Source organism: Meles meles, chromosome 2 (assembly GCF_922984935.1).
Source record: "Meles meles chromosome 2, mMelMel3.1 paternal haplotype, whole genome shotgun sequence".
Taxonomy (NCBI): domain Eukaryota; kingdom Metazoa; phylum Chordata; class Mammalia; order Carnivora; family Mustelidae; genus Meles; species Meles meles.
The window spans coordinates 149,574,851-149,592,319 of record NC_060067.1 but is presented as its reverse complement, the minus strand read 5'-3'; the positions used below and the strand labels follow the sequence as shown (position 1 = coordinate 149,592,319).

At 34.3% G+C, this 17,469-nt stretch overlaps 1 protein-coding gene across 1 annotated transcript in view; it reads left to right on the top strand.

The window, feature by feature from the left end:
• The window catches only part of ABCE1 (ATP binding cassette subfamily E member 1), a 31,462-nt gene that overhangs the window by 4,032 nt on the left and 9,961 nt on the right, over positions 1–17,469 (top strand). Inside the window, exons 2-10 of the mRNA XM_045998152.1 lie at positions 2,008–2,141; positions 3,658–3,743; positions 6,458–6,555; positions 7,570–7,687; positions 8,296–8,433; positions 8,574–8,643; positions 8,894–8,990; positions 9,875–9,964; positions 15,657–15,778. Of these exons, the coding sequence (XP_045854108.1) occupies positions 2,039–2,141; positions 3,658–3,743; positions 6,458–6,555; positions 7,570–7,687; positions 8,296–8,433; positions 8,574–8,643; positions 8,894–8,990; positions 9,875–9,964; positions 15,657–15,778 (922 nt within the window). The 5' untranslated portion in view covers positions 2,008–2,038. The remainder of the gene's footprint in view (positions 1–2,007; positions 2,142–3,657; positions 3,744–6,457; positions 6,556–7,569; positions 7,688–8,295; positions 8,434–8,573; positions 8,644–8,893; positions 8,991–9,874; positions 9,965–15,656; positions 15,779–17,469) is intronic.

Below are 17,469 nucleotides of genomic sequence, written 5' to 3'. Positions count from 1 at the left end.
TAAATGCTAATAGGAACGAGCCAATGGAAAGAATAACTTGTGATATGAAAGACGGGAGAAAATTGTTAGAATATTCCTCTTAGCAGATGTCTTTTAGTGTGCAAGTAGACTTCACTGTCCACCAAATATATATAATGTGATTGCTGGTTGGCATAAGGGCTCACATGAGATGACACTAGTCAGCATGGCTTGGCTTTTTGTCTACCCATTTTCAGCTTTATGTGTGCAGGTGAAGAGTGGTAGGTAACCAGGATTGTAGTAAAGGGTATAAATGACTGAGGGGTATTTAGCCAGGTACAGAGGGACATGAAGATACAAGAACTGAGGGACAGTGAAAATGTGATAGAATCAAAAGATACAATAAGTCTAGGGAATGGGGGAGTTCAAAGGGTTGTTGGACTGTTGGGTACAATGGGGTAAACTGAAAAGATAGGAGTGGTGGTTGGAAAATGGGGTATTTGAAATGGAGGTTATAGAAGGATTGCAGTTATTGGTAATAACAAGATCAAGGATTTCACCAAAGGAATGAGAAGGTTGAGGAAGGGTGAAAGATCACTGGAGGATAGAGGTTACTGAACTAAGAAGACAAGCTATTAATACAAAGATCATCTGTGAACATGCTGAAATCAAAAATTATGACAGGAGCTGTAAAAGAGAGTGAGAAATAGCCCAGAGTAGAAGTCCTTAAATGGAAGGGAGAGATTTGATGGTCAGTGAATGACTAACGTAGTTCGATGATCTGAGAAGCAAAAGCTGACTTTTTAGTGAGGAGAGAGATATAAGATAGTCTGGGAGCAGCACTGAGGAACATGCTGTCTTATCCCTCTCCAAGCCTCTCCAAGGGAAGCAGTCAGTCAAAAAAAAAAGGAAAGAAATCAGAATTATCACAGCCCTTGATAGAAAAAGCCAACGGACTGTTTTTGTCACCAGGTAGCCTTTTGGCTTCAGGGTCTACCATTACATACTGGAATAACCTGGAATTTCAAGATAGTTTTTGGAATTACTTACTTGAATCACTATGCTAAGAAATTTGATGTCTGTCACAAAGCCCAGTATTATAGAAGATTTTTAAGTTCCCTTTGACCTTAGTTGCATAATTGATGGCACTGTGAATTTTCAAGATTTATAAAAGCTTTAAAAGTGAGCGCAGTCTATACTTACGGTTCCTTGGTCCTCTTTTCCTTTTAATGTTGTTAGCATAAAATTCACCATGGCCATATTACAAATTTCCAGAGAAATGCAGTTTTATTTTTTCCCCTTGATGAACATCATGATCACAGCCTTAATAATAACTTCCATTAGTAGCATCATTAATAATCAAATAAGACATGAAGTAATACTTAATTTGAGGGAGGGAATAAACATCTTTATTATGTATTTTTCACATCAGCTCCTATTCTGTTTTATTGGACTGGTATCAGTATTAATTACAGAGACATTATATCATTTTTGTCCATCTAGCAAGTATAGTTTCCCCATCCCCTTTGTTCATTTTCCTTTTCCTAGCCATTTTTTTGCATACGAACTCTCGGTTTGGTTTGTCTGTTTTGTTTTGTTTTTCTTTGAAATTGGATTGAATATAAATTTAGGGAAGGTTGAAATCTGGTATTGACTATTCTATATTATAAAAACTGAGACAGTATGTCATTCTATTTATTCAGGTCTTTTATGTTTCTCAGTTATGGTTTGAAAGTTTTCTCAAGTGTATATATTTTTGTTAACTTGATTCCTAGATCTTTTCTTTTTTGTGACCATTGAAAATGGTGTTTTTTCTTTTTTTATATAAATCTTATGATTAGTAGTATATATGTAAGATACTGTTTTCTCAGCCCTACAAAATTACTTTATTGCTTTTACTAGTTTTTTTAGTAGTTCCAGATAGATTCAGATATATATCTGAATATAGTGACAAATTATGTTCTCCTCTCTAACTTTTATGCCTGTGACTCAATTCTCTTAACTAATTGCATTGACTGTGCCATAATTTTGTTAATTTTTCTTTAATAGAAGAGCTGGATATTCTTACTTTCTTAGAATTATGGCGGATAAATTAACAAGAATTGCTATTGTCAACCATGACAAATGTAAACCTAAGAAATGTCGGCAGGAGTGCAAAAAGAGTTGCCCTGTGGTTCGAATGGGTAAGCTGTTCTGTGGATCATTTAAAGATAAAAGAAGGTTTTAAAAGAAATAAATTGGCTTCATAGTTCTCTAGGCATGTACTTTTTTCCCATTAGTTTCTTTAAAGTATAGTGATAAGACCAGATTTTTTTTTTTTTAATTTTATTTATTTGACAGACAGAGATTACAAGTAGGCATAGAGGCAGGCAGAGGGAGAGAGAAGGAAACAGGCTCTCCGAGGAACAGAGAGCCCGATGTGGGGCTCGATCCCAAGACCCTGGGATCATTACCTGAGCCGAACCAGAGGCTTTAACCCACTGAGCCACGCAGGCGCCCCGAGATAAGACCAGATTTTTGCTCTTAATTTCTCTTACTTCTTTGTCACTAAATGATCCTATTTTGTTAATGGTAGAATAATGTATTATTATCAATATTTTTTCAAGTTAATTTTGGCTATAAAATCAGTTACTGAGATTCTTGCTGTTCTAGAAAAGTTCTATAATTACTCTAAGTCATGGAGAAAGGAATACCAAAATATTTGTTTTTGATAGTATTCTCATTTTAAAAAGCAAGAACGAACAGCTTAATTAAGAATGGCTAATTCATGAGATTTTGCTATATTTTCAAGATTAAATAAATTTAAAAATAGTCCAGAAGTATTGGTAGTCTTTAAGGGTTATGTTAAGGTAATTGTTACTTTTACTGTATTAGTGAGGTACAAGCTTTTTGAATCTTAAAAGAAACTTTAGATGTCATCCATTATATTCTACCATGCTGTTTAGAAATTCCATTATTAAGATCCTTAATGTCAAGTTTAATTTCGTGTGTATGTTGGATGACTAAATACCTTTTTGGAATTTCACTGATTTAGCTAATGTATTATATGTCTTTTTCTGCAATACTATTTCCAAGGCATATTTTGTGAATTAGATATTCAGGTCAGACAGCTTAAAAATAAAACTGTTGTGGGGAGCACCTGTCTGGCTTAGTCAGAAGAGCATGCAATTCTTGATCTTGGTGTCATAGGTTTGAGCTCCACCATGAGACTAGAGATTACTTAAATAAATAAAAAAAATAAAGCTTTCAGGATCTGCCGTAGTTCTAAATTTTCTTCCCCATTAGTAATATATACTAATTATTTTATAATTAATCCCTGCAAAGCACTGGTTTTTGTTTTTGTTTTTAAATTTTATTTATTTATTTGAGAGAGAAAGACACAGTGAGAGAGGGAACACAAGCAGGGGGAGTGGGAGAGGGAGAGTCAGGCTTCCTGCCAAGTAAAGAGCCTGACATGGCATTTAATCCCAGCACCCCGGGATCATGACCTGAGCAGAAGGCAGACACCTGACAACTGAGCCACCCAGGCGCCCCAGCACTGGTTTTTAGGATATTGTCTCAATTGTATTTCTTTATGTGGCCTCTGTTTTTGAAAATCTGCTTCTCTGTGGACCTTTGGAACCAGAATTACCTAAGTAACAATGTTAAGAAAATTAGAATGGCAGGGAAAATAACCTAACTCTCTTTTTCTTTTGCCAGGAAAATTATGCATAGAGGTTACACCCCAGAGCAAAATAGCGTGGATTTCTGAAACCCTTTGTATTGGTTGTGGTATTTGTATTAAGGTAAGTGATATTTTATTTATGGGATCATATTTGAAACCTGAGTAGTCAGAAATTCTGAATACATTATAACTTTTTAAAGAGGCAAAATATAAAGCAGTGAATTAAAAATGTAAATTTAAGAAAATTATCAATAATCTAATATTTAATATTGTTGCTTTTTAATTAATTAAACCACCCTATGTAAAAGTTATCCTTGCCTTACTCAACTTTGGAAAGCCATTTCCAACCAAAATTAATTTCTCTTTTTCACCCCTTTTTTTCCCTCACTCTTTTATGAGAAGGACGTTCTTTCCCATGTCTTTACAAGTACTTCTTGGAAATGTAAATACAAAAAACGTGAGTCATGTTATATATAGTTCTTTCAGGTCTGTATTTAATTTTAAATCACACCTTTTAAACAGAAATGCGTACAGCCAAAATTTTTTTAATTTAGCCTAATCCTTAAGTGCTTCTGCTATATTATCCATTCTTCTGTTGAGTTACCACAATAGTGTCATTTTCCAGGATACCTCAGTTAGTTTTTGTTGTATTAAATAGTTTGGTTAGAGTTTATAACTTTAAAATGGTAGATTTCCAAATTTAGCTCATAAACAGTATTTAACAACGAGTACATTAAATTCTTAATTTAGGTATTTTTATTTGTAGATAATATTTTTAGAAAGGAACTTTACCAGAGTATGGGTACCACCCTGTTCACTTATTCTAATGAGGCTTATGTATGTTTCACATTGGTTTCTGATTCCTTAGTTAAGTATCCAGAAAGATTTTTCCCTTGTTTTGAAAGTGTAATCAGGAAACATTCCTGCCAGCAAACATTTACTAATTTCTAATTATATGCCTGTCAGTGTTGTGGGTGCTGGAGATTTTATTTTGAACAATATATTATCTTCTGTCTTTTCTTCTTCACTGCTCTAGAAAAATGAGATCCCAAATTTTGGGGTATACTTCAGTGGCTGAAAAGATACCGATGTGATGAATCTGGGGGTAGGGGTTTATACCCTCTGAACACTAAGATACGTACAAAATGTACCTCACAGATAATCAGTATGGGTTTTTTTTTTCTTATAGATTTAAAGAAGCTTAGATTCCTTTGCAGCCTATAAACATTTTATGTACGCTGATAGAATAATAGAAAATTTTCTGTAAATGGAGGTAACTCCATTGGCAGAAAACCATCTTGTGTAAAGAATTAATAGTTTTGGTTGGAGGGTGATAATTACATTGTTAGAATACAGGAGTTTTGGTTTTGTTTTTTAAAGAGGTTTTTTTTTTTTTTTAATTTATTTGACAGAGAGAGATCACAAGTAGATAGAGAGGCAGGCAGAGAGAGAGAGAGGGAGGCAGGCTCCCCGCTGAACAGAGAGCCCAATGCGGGACTCGATCCCAGGACCCTGGGATCATGACCTGAGCCGAAGGCAGCGGCTTAACCCACTGAGCCACCCAGGCGCCCCTTGGTTTTGTTTTTTAATTCTCTGTGTTCTTATAACATGGGAATTCACTGAAATCTTTACCTACAGAGACTTTTTAATTGATCCTCTCAGGTCTTTGAACAGTTCTGCTAAACAGATCTCTAGTCTGGGGTTATATTCTTTGGATGTACCTTTATAAATTTCTGAGAAATTTTTCTAGTCACAGTGATGCTCTTAAATAACCTTCCAGTTCTTGCCATTCTTGTTCTTTGGACATTTATCTGATTGATAATCAGTTGTTATTTGAGTTAATTAATGAATTTTTTTAATGTGAATTTACTCAGTTGGAATACAGAATATCAGTTTCACACGAGATGATTAAAAACCGCGATGAAAAGACATTAATCCTTGCTCTGTGCAAATATTACTCTAGCTGTTGATAAAGAGACCAAAAAAAAGTACAATCCATAAAGGACTAACCATAAGCCTAACTAAACCTTAACCATAAAGACCTTAAGGGACTCTACAAAGTAGGGGAAGAAAACATACAAAAACAGGAAGAAGGAAGTAGTGATAAGTCATCTGTCATCAACTGCATATGGAATGATATACTCAGTAACCAAGTTTTATCTTGCCTCTTAGCAAGATAATGTTAAAAAAGAGAAAATAAAACCCTCAATTTTTGTAAGGTTTTTCAGTTAAGTATTAAAAACATATTAAAGTCTGAAAATATGCTAGTCACTAAGAAGAAAATTTATTGTGATTCTTGCCTTCAAGGAACTGAACTTTTATTGTTAAAGTAAATAAGAAAAGAAAGTGAAGCAATATCATATCTGTGAAATTCCCAAATTTGAGTGGGTTGTTTTTTTTTTTAAGTTTATTATTTTTTTTTAATACCTACACCCAGTGTAGGGCTTGAACTCAAGACCCCAAGATCAAGAGTCACATGCTCTCCCAGCTGAACCAGCAGGCACCCCATAATTCTCACATTTGGAAGATTGCTTATAAAAATAATACTTAATGTATCCATTTTAGTTATATATATATGTATGTATGTATTTTTTTTTTAGATATGTATTCATTTATTTTAGAGCACGTGCGCGGTGGGAAGGGCGGAAGAAGAAAATCTCAAGCAGACTCCCCACTTAGTGCAGATCCTGACATGGGGCTCTGTCCCACAACCCTGAGATCATGACCTGAGCCAAAATCAAGAGTCAGATGCTTAAAGGACTGAGCCACCCAGGCACTCCAGTCATATGGTATACTTCTAAAAATTAACACAAAATTCTTTACTTTAAATAACAGAAATGCCCCTTTGGCGCCTTGTCAATTGTCAATTTACCAAGCAACTTGGAAAAAGAAACAACGCATCGATATTGTGCCAATGCCTTCAAACTTCACAGGTATATCTTCAAGTCAACATTTCTCTTTACTTTACTTCCGTCAAAACTAAAATGCATTTGGAATTTTTAGTGAAATACAAAAATGGGAAAAGGTATTAACCATCCACTAAAGAGAAATGCAAAACTATAACTCGTACAGAATCAAACTGTATATGTCAGTGGTTCATTCTGGCTAATATTAGAATTACCTGTTGTTTTTTTTTTTGTTTTTTTTTTTTAAACTAATACCTCGCTTTCAGCCCAGTTGAATTACAATTACATCGTATCCAGTTACAGAACCTAGACCTCAGTAAGTTGTAAAAGCTCCCAGGGGATTCAGATACACAAGTGAGGTTAAGAATCACTATTGTTAATAATACCCTTATCCCCAAAATAACTTTTAAGGGAACTTGTTCTCTATTTATCCATTAATCTCACATACAGAGGATATTACTCTGAACTTGGACATACATTGTTAAATCACAGGAGTTCTTTGAGGTTTTAAATCTGCTAAACACTGATATTTTGAATCTGGGAGTCTAGATTTACTAATAAAAAGGTATTTCTCAACCTGCCAGCTTTAAAGAGCCTACTGCAACAGGGAGAATGAAGTGGAATATTTCTGGTTGATGTGGCACTTTTCTCCTTGTAAGTAAATGGCAGGCAAAAAAAAAAAAAGATAATGTGAAGTTGCACCTGCTGTGTAATTTTGTACCAAAGCATTTGGTTATACCTTAAAACTCAGCCTTATATGTAAAGGAGAATTACTTTAGAATGGACTTGAATGAAAACTGAAAAATAAAATTTGGAGTAATATTGGTCATGGATGTATTTCTAACAATTAACAGTTTAAGTTAATCTTGGCTGTTGTTTTTTTTTTTTTTCTAATAGCCAATAATATCTGTTATATATCTCTTAGCTTATTAATGGATGTGTGTGGAGTGCATGTGCATTAAAATTCATGATCCTAATATTATGTATCTTTTTCTACCTGAGTCCAAGTTGTTTTATTATTCTCTTACATACTTATGACAGGTTGCCTATTCCTCGTCCAGGTGAAGTTTTGGGATTAGTTGGAACTAATGGAATTGGAAAGTCAACTGCTTTAAAAATTTTAGCAGGAAAGCAAAAGCCAAACCTTGGAAAGTATGACGTATGTATACCACTTTATGAAAATGAGTACGTGGGTCAGTTTTACGAGACTTTGAAGAAGAGTATATAATTTTTTTAAATGTTCTTATTTTCAACATTATTAATTAATGCTGAGAAACTACATATGGATGAAACTCCTTTTTAATTAAGATCTGTTAATGCTACTTAACTGACAAATCTGAGTTTCCTTAAACTGTTAGCCATCTAAACTTTAGATGCCAGAGGATTCTCTTTGGATATGGAGTTGATCCTTGAACAATGCGGGTGTTACGTGTGTTGATCCCCACACATAGATTTGAAAGTCTGTATTTAACTTTTGACTTCCCAAAAATTTAACTATTAATAGCCTGCTGTCCAACCAGAAGCCTTAGCAAGAACAATCAATTACTTATTTCACATATGTATTATTATTGTATCCTTATGGTAAAGTCTGCTAGAGAAAAGATGTTATTGAGTAAATCATAAGGAAGAGGAGAAACATTTACAGTACTTTACTGTAATTATCAAAAAAATTCACACACACAAAAAAAAAATTCACACATATTGTTCAGAAGTCAACTGTAAAGTCATCCTTTTGCTATTACTAAATTCAGATAATTATATTTCTAGGATCCCCCTGATTGGCAAGAAATTTTGACTTACTTCCGTGGATCTGAATTGCAAAATTACTTTACCAAGATTCTAGAAGATGACTTAAAAGCCATTATCAAACCTCAGTATGTAGACCAGATACCCAAGGCTGCAAAGGTCAGTTACTCTTAGAGGAATTTATGTATTATGCATATTTGTAGAGGTATCAAAAATGTATCAAACTAAACTTGTTTTACTTGGTAACTCATTTGAATATTGAAGAAAAATAGTTAACTATTTCTGGTATATTTTGACAGGGGACAGTGGGGTCTATTTTGGACCGAAAGGATGAAACAAAGACACAAGCAATTGTATGTCAGCAGCTTGGTAAGTGTTTATTTTGTGTATGTGTTTTAATAGGCCCTGAACTTAACTCACAAAGACAGATATCTTTTATATGGATTGCTGAAATTAATGGGAAATTTTTTAGTAATTGTCGTATTTACATTCTGTGTTAACACAGTTTTCAACTGAGACATCATTCACATCCAGAATGATGTACAGTATACGTTTTGCCCAGAAGAGGTAAAATAAAACTTCAGCATTGAACACAGTGCCTCCTCTATGTTCTTTGTAGATTTAACCCATCTAAAAGAACGAAATGTTGAAGACCTTTCAGGAGGAGAGTTGCAGAGATTCGCCTGTGCTGTCGTTTGCATACAGAAAGCTGATATGTAGGTTGCTTTATACCTTTTGTATATCTTAATCCTTATTTTAGAGTTTTTATTTGTGATACTGCTAATAAAGCAGTGTTTTTGAGAGAAATTAACAGAATAGTATCTCAGGTTCTCCTTTTGAGGTAGGATATTGTAGCAGTTATGCATCCGTTGCCCATTGCTGTTATTCCCACAAGGGGACAATAACTCATTTATTTAAGATAAGTACTTTACAACTTATGGATTGCAGCAATTTTTAATATAACTAGTTGCTTATTATTTAAACTCTGTACATGAAAGGATTTTTTGTACATGAAAGGATTTTTTTTTAAATAATCTCAAGTAAAATATGAGGTCTTTTAGGTTACCCTAAAAGAGTGGCATGCCATGTGTGAGAAAAAAAGGAAGAAGTTTCCTTCCTACTTTCTGGCGCCTCTCTTCTCCAAGATATTTTTTGCTCCCATCTTTTTCCACATTTCTGCTCTGGCATCCAATGCAGAATCAGTCTTTTCCCCAGAGTATTCTATAATTCTCTGCGGTGCCCTGCTTTTCAAAAACTCTTACTTTTTTTAATGCATATGACTTCAGCTCATCAAGAGAAACCTGTCTGAATTACTTCAGACTATATGAGAATATTTTTCATGAAGAGATAATAATTTGTATGTTAGCCTAAGCTGAGAGTCTCTCCTCAGCTTGATATGCAGCCCTGCTTTCATAATTTTTTTCATCTTTTTACTTCTGAACAGAGTACAGAAGTTCTTACCCTTATGTAGTGGACTCCTCATTAGTGTAAGAGGGGATTGTTGTTAAATCAGAAACCATATTACAGGGATTTAAAATAGCATGTAAGAGAGAATTATATTTGTCTTGCAAATTATTATATTTGCTTTTCTTTTCCATAGTTTCATGTTTGATGAACCTTCTAGTTACCTAGATGTCAAGCAGCGTTTAAAGGCTGCTATCACTATACGATCACTAATAAATCCAGATAGGTAAGTACAGATTTGGTATATGTCTCTATTATTTTAATTAGGGAGTTATACAGTTTTCTGAAGATCATCAGTAGGATCATCAGTGTCATACACATTTGTATGTTTTCTCTTTCCGTTATTTAGAGCTACCACTTGAAATTATCTTCTTCTATCTAGAACAGAGGGTCTTAATGCTAGATTTATTTACTACTGTGCCGTCTCCATGTAGCCTAAGGATACTCTGAAACGATATGAAAGTTCTGGTGTCCATATATGTATTTCCAGGAGGCAGATCATTAGCTTTTACCAGATCCTCAGATGGATTAAGTCACTCAAACACACAAAATTTAGAACATTATAAGGATCACCAGAGTAACTCTGGTTGTTTAGGGTCTTACTGAACTCCAAAGGGTTCTTAACCTGTTAAATAATCATAACACCCTTGGTTTATGGGATATTTTTGTAATTTGCAGAATTTTTAAATCCATTCTCTCCTTTGAGCCTCATAGTAATCTTGTGTGTTAGACTCTTAGGTGGTATTTCCATTTTGTAGATGAAGAAGTTTAATGTAGTTATCTGTTCTAGGTTTACAAATTTACAACATGGCAAAGCTGTTGCCAAAACCCAGGGATCTTTTTCTGTGTAGTACTTTGTATGCCTCTTTCTATCAGTGACTGATGTAACACACAACCAACACAAGAATGCAGGAGAAATCCCTAGCAGTCAAAACCAAAGAGAGAATGAAATTAAAGAGAAGAGACCAAGATACAGGTTTCCTGAGGGATGTTGCCTATCTGTAATAACATTAACAACCTCTGTTGTAATTAATGTAATTAGCAACCACACGAGCAGGAAACAAAGCCTTTTATGTTGGATCATCACATATAAAATGCCAGGACTTTCGAAGAACTGCTTTATCAGGGCGCCTGGGTGGCTCAGTGGGTTAAAGCCTCTGCCTTCAGCTCAGGTCATGATCCCAGGATCCTGGGATTGAGCCCGGCATTGAGCTCTCTGCTCAGCAGGAAGCCTGCTTCCTCCTCTCTCTCTTTGCCTACTTGTGATCTCTGTCAAATAAATAAATAAAATCTTTAAAAAGAAAACAAAACTGCTTTATCAGCAAAACACAAGCATGTGAAGATGTTAGGGTAGCATGTATCTCACTCACTGAGCTCATTGAGAGTGGAGGAATGTCTCCCCCTCAAATATATTCATTGACCAGCAGTTCACATGGATATGGAATTAAAATTTATATAATCAGGGGAGTTTAAACTCTTCATAGTAAGCAAGTAACATAAAAAGAGCATCCTAGAATCTTTACTCCTGTGGGTACCTAGCAGAAGCAAGTATAAAACCACATTGTAGGGATGTGCCCTCAATCCTAGTCATCCAGGGTTCCTACAAGAAAAGACTCATGAACCAAATAATAATAGGAAACCATCTGAAAATTCATCAGTAGACACAACAGACAACAGGATTAGACCTTCAAGAATGTCTCAGGTGATACTCTCAAACTATAAAACAGTAATATCTAAAATATAAAAGGATATAAAATCGTAAGAATATGGTATCACAAAAAGACAATGCATAAATGTTCAAAAAACTCAAACAGATTTAGAAATTGGAAGTACAGCTGTGATATTAAAAACTCACTGGACAGGGGTACCCGGGTGGCTCATTTGTTAAGCAGCTGCCTTCGGCTCAGGTCATCATCCCAGGGTCATGGGATTGAGCCCCACATTGGGCTCCCTGCTTGGCAGGAAGCCTGCTTCTCCCTCTGCCCTCCCCCTGCTTATGTTCCTGCTCTCCCTGTGTGTGTCTCTCTCAAATAAATAAAATCTTTTAAAAAAAAAAAAAAAGACAACTCATTGGACAGCTCAGACAGATTAGGGACAGCAGAAAAGATCATTAGAAACCTGGAAAGTTGATCTGTGCAAGTTACCAGAATGCAGCAGATTGAGAATGGGATTGAACTCTGATGGAGTTCAGAAGGGAGGTTTAGAAAATGGAATGAGAAGACTGTTTACATATATTTTAATAGGAGTCTGAAAAATAAAGCCATAGCAAGGTCATGGCTGAAGGTACAAATGATCCCCATACATACTTTGAAATGAAACTTAAAATTTATCAGTGATAAAGAGACAGTGTTAATTGTGCCAAATAGTAGCTGTAATTTTCACTTCATATGTAGGCCTCGACATTATGATAGACTCTTTGAGGAATATAAGAATATAACATGTAAGTCCTAGTATTCAAAGACTTAAAGAGAACAATATACAGGCAGTCAAATCAGTGATTCTCAACCCTAGTCCCTTTTTATAAAATATTTTTATATCCCTTTATTATGAAAATCTTGGATAATACCTATTTTCACACATAATTTTCTTTTAAATATCACCTAACATCCCAACCATAATAAAAAGAACTAAAAGGAAAGTGATTTACATCCAGGTGACATATATCTTAATATGTAAATGTTCAGGGGGCCACCCGGGTGGCTCAGTTGGTTAAGCATCTGACTCTTGGTTTCGGCTCAGGTCATGATCTCAGGGTTGTGGGCCTGAGTGCTGTGTCAGGCTCCCTGCTTAGCAGAGTCTGCTTGGGATTCTCCCCCTCTGCCCCTATCCTTGCTTATACGTGTTCTCTCTCTCAAATAAATGAATAAATAAAATCTTTTAAAAATATGTAAATGTTTAGGCATTTTCAATGCTATATTTTTAGAGGGCAGTAGCCATAATTGTAATAGGCTAACATGTCAAAACAAATTATATTGACTAAGTGAAGAGAATGATTGAGTTAAACATTTTCACAACTGTCTTGGATATTATTTATAAATAAAGGGTTAAAATAATCTCTTCGTGATAGATTCATGAAAAAAAGTGACAAGTATATGCATCCTGAAATTCTGTGACATGTCAAGGCAAAGTCTTAATGCTGTAAAAAGATTTCAGAGATCGTATACTTAAAACAAGAAATAGAGCATGGATTGGAGAAAGGACACTAATACACGGGATTTTTTAGCATTTGACCTCCGAGAACATCTTTGGTAAGATTAAAAACCAACAGATGACCCAAAATTAATTGTAGGAATTTCACAACTTAGATTTCTCTATGCTGCAGATTTGTTTTCTTTCCAAACCCTCAGAAAATAGAGTGGCTCACTTTAATCTTTTTCACATTTTGGACCTCTGTGTAAGTTCCACTTAAACGTAGCAATATCAGAAGTTTGACCTAGTTTTTTTTCTTCTTTTCAAAGCAAATTAAAAGCCTCTACATGATACTATGCCACCTTAAACTGAGTTGTGAAATTTTAATGGTAAAAAATAGACAGTTATTCTAGATAATGGAACATTGCCAACAAGGATATCAAACTAGGATGAGTATTGGCTCACTTGGATGATTTGACCTTTTTATTGATGCTGCTTCTTACCAATGTGGTAGAAACTATTTCTTTCCTTTTTTTTTTAAGATTTTTATTTATTTATTTGACAGAGAGAAAGAAGAGTACAAGCAAGGGGAGTGGGAAAGGAAGTACACTCTCCGCTGAGCTGGGAGTCAGATGCCAGGCTCAATCCCAGAACCCTGGGATCATGACATGAGCTGAAGGCTGATGCTTAACCAACTGAGCCACCCAGTGCCCTGAAAATATTTCCTTTTAATATTTTCTTTTCATAATTAAGTTTGTCCATTTTTTTCATTCTTTTTACTACCTGATACCTAGATTGCTATGATAGCTTCCTTTAAAAAGTCTGTAGTTCTTTCTTCTTGCCATATTAATCTGAAATGTTTTTTTCTTATTCTCTTATTCTAGAACTGTGCTGCATCTTCTAGCCATATGTTGCTATTTTAATTTTAATTGAAATTAAAAATTCATTCCCTCAGTCAAACTACACTAGAACATTTTCATAAGCATAGGAAGTTCTACTGGACAATTCTTTTTAAGAACTGAACACTTGGGACGCTTGGGTGGCTCAGTTGGTTAAGCCGCTGCCTTCGGCTCAGGTCATGATGCCAGGGTCCTAGGATCGAGTCCCGCATCGGGCTCCTTGCCCAGCAGGGAGCCTGCTTCTCTCTCCTCCTCTGCCTGCTTGTGCACTCTCGTGCGCTCTCTTCTCTAGCTCTATCTCTGACAAATAAATAAATAAAATCTTAAAAAAAAAGAACGAAACATTTTCCCCCATTGCCAATTTAGCATAAATCCAAATTCTTCATTTTGTCATTCAGTAACTTTATTAAACATCACTTTGGTACATATCACAAGACTAAAAATCATAGAGGTACTAAAATGTCCTATGTAGTCTTAATTTATAAAATTTAGGAACAAGTTACAGAAATACTCAAAAATAGTAAAATCCAAATATCAGTTCAGAGTGAGAAAGGTTCAAGAGTTGGGGAAAGCTCATTTGCATATTAGGAGGTTATATAGTCGGTAGAATTGTGATGGACTTTTAGGGTTGAGTAAGATTTCAGCAGGTGACGATTTAAACAGAAGACCATTTACGAGAAGAACAGTCCTTAGACACATAGAAATGGAAAAGTAGATTATTCAGGAAACAAAGATCCATTTTTTAGTGTGCCTTATACTGAAGAGAAGTGGTACCTGAAGTTTTGGAAAGTCTTGAAAGAAAGTCTTAGGATGTTAATTTGTTTTATTTGCAACTGAGAGCCATATCTGGGAACCTGAAAAAAATGAGGTTTGTTAAAAGTCTATAGCAATATTGAAAGAAATTTGAGAGCCTGAGCTAGGGTTTAGGCAGAAAAAGAAAGGAACAAAATGAATACATAAGACATTGTTGAGAAAGAGTTGACAGACTTGAGAATTTAAACAGTTTATCATTGGGAATAAAATTAGTGCTTTTTTTTAAACAGGAGTAATGACTCAACTAATACAAATGTGGAAAATTTTTACTTGTGTAGGAAACAAGTTGGAATTTGACATGTCTATAGGACATTGCTTTTTTAACATTTTGAACTAACTCGAATAGAAATAAAATGCTGCATAAAAGTGTCATGACTTTTATTTGCCTGATAGTTTGTACACTAGCAGTACTGTTTCCTACCACTTCAAAAGTCACATCCTAAAAGAAAAAAAAAGTCACATCCTATCCCATCCCACTTATATAGTACTGCAGTATACACCTTTTTCCTTTCCGACCTTCACTAGACTTTATATCTAGAGAAGATACTTGGATGTATACGTTTTTGGTAATGTCTATCCCTTGTTTTCCCCAACTAATTTGAAAATTCTCCAATTAAGCTTCCTGTCATCCTATTCTCTGCATTCCTAATGCAGCTAGCATATGGGACAGGACAACTAGAAGGGCTTAATCTGTAAGATGAATAGCATGGTCAAGAGTTTAGGCTACATCAGATTTAAGTCTATTGTAATTGTTTCGGCTTGGTAAAGTTTATTTAAAAATGTGTTCTTTATTGGCAAAACACATTTATTTCATGTATCCATAAATTGTTTCCTATTAATTTCTTTCCCCTTCCTTTTAATTTAGGAAAACAATTTGAAACAGAAGACTGATAATGAGTCTTATTTTAAAGAAAATGTTTTAAGGCTTTGCTTAATATGGTCTCTACATTTAATTTTTTTTAAACGTATCTATTTTCTTGACATTTACACTGTTCTAAGAGTTTAAATGTAATTAAATAATAATTTTAATTATATGTTATGTTACATTTAAAAATAAAAATCTATATTGATTTGCAGATATATCATTGTGGTGGAGCATGATCTAAGTGTATTAGACTATCTCTCTGACTTCATCTGCTGTTTATATGGCGTACCAAGTGCTTATGGTGTTGTCACTATGCCTTTTAGTGTAAGAGAAGGTAACTTGAAAAATTATTTCCACAATGCTGTATTCTTTAACTCTAATGCTTAGAAAATGTATTATTGTTGATATTAAGTAGTTATATGTTACTCTAAATATTTATCCAGAACTCCAATCTTAATGGAATTTAATCACTCAACAGAATGTATATATATGAGGTTGTAGCCATCAGTTATTTTCACAACATTTCATTTTGGAGAATTTCCTGTCGGGGGGTAGAAATGTTTTCTCAGTTTCACTCTTTGCAGTCTTAAAAGTTATTATATTTTGGCTTCTACAGCATCATTGTAGTATTTGTCATCTTTATCTTTGAAAGCCCAATACCAGTAGTGAAACTCTTAAAATTTATTTAGTGCTCATTTTGTTTTCATGTTTCAAATTTATCTGTAATCTGTATCTTAAGTTTGTAGATCTAAGACTGTCTAAAGGCCTAATAAGGTAGTTTAGTGAGTATTATTAAAATAAGACAGTAAAATAGCTTAGTAAGTATAGTTTTATTTATTTATTCTACTTTCAGGAAAGAGGGACCCTCTGGCCTCTCTTTTCCATATCTCTTCTCTACCTAAGCAAGTTAGGCAAAAGTAAAAACTAACCTACTACTCAGTATCTCCTGAAACAAATGTCAGTGCATTCTCTACCTGGTATGCCTTTTTCCTTTTAATTTCTTTGCCATTTCTGTCCACTGATTTCTTCCTCCTCTTTTACTTTATATTTCAGTTCTATTTAGGTGTGCCTTCAGCTGTCAGTCTAGAAGAATTAGGAACACCCAAAAGGACTACCTACTTCATACTTTGAAAAAATACTATATTTTGCAAGAAGAATTACTCATGTAGTAATTTGAAAAAATACTAATTGAAAAATTACTATATTTTTGAAAAAATACTATATTTTGCAAGAAGAATTACTCATGTAGTCTTTAGGTTGAGCAGGCTCCTTTATTTTGAAAGTGATCTCTTCAAAGAGATAACTTTTGAGATACCTAAGAAACTTTGGTAAAAAGGAATTTATATTGCATCATACACTTTGCATAAAAAGGTAGTAGTAGCTTTTTAGTTTATAAAAAGTACATAAAGTTCTTAGGTTAAGATAAGATAAAGGAATTGCTGTCATTTATCTATTTGTACATTTGATATAAACATATGCATATGTTAAGGGGAAAGTTGGGAGATTGCCCAGTTTTCTTTCCAGTAGTCTGTCTTAAGAGATGTATTAAAAACAGTTATTAATTTTTTCTTCTCCTCAATTTAGCAAGTACTTATTGAGTACCTACTCTGTACCATGGAGTAGGTCCAGAATTGTCTTGATGATGACATAGGCAACTGGCATTCACTCTTCACAATTCTAGTTATAAATGCCATGTCTAAAAGCTATACCATTTTAAGAAATGGTTCCTGTTGAAGTTTTTGAAGTTCTCCATCTGTTAAAACAATTCAAGTAAATTAGAACTTATTTTCTACTTTCAGTGAATACTGAAATTGATGCCATATATATGTGTGTAAAAGCTTTCTTTGAACTGTATAACTGTAAAGGCAGTTATAGCTTGAACTGTCTTAAATTGACAAGACAGACATTGCAGTGGAAATGGAAAGGCTGGTTTGTTAATGGTTTTTTGCACAGTCACACTTTTCTGAGCCTCTGTTCCCTTATCTGATAAATAAGGTATCTGGATTAAATGGCCACTAAGGTTTC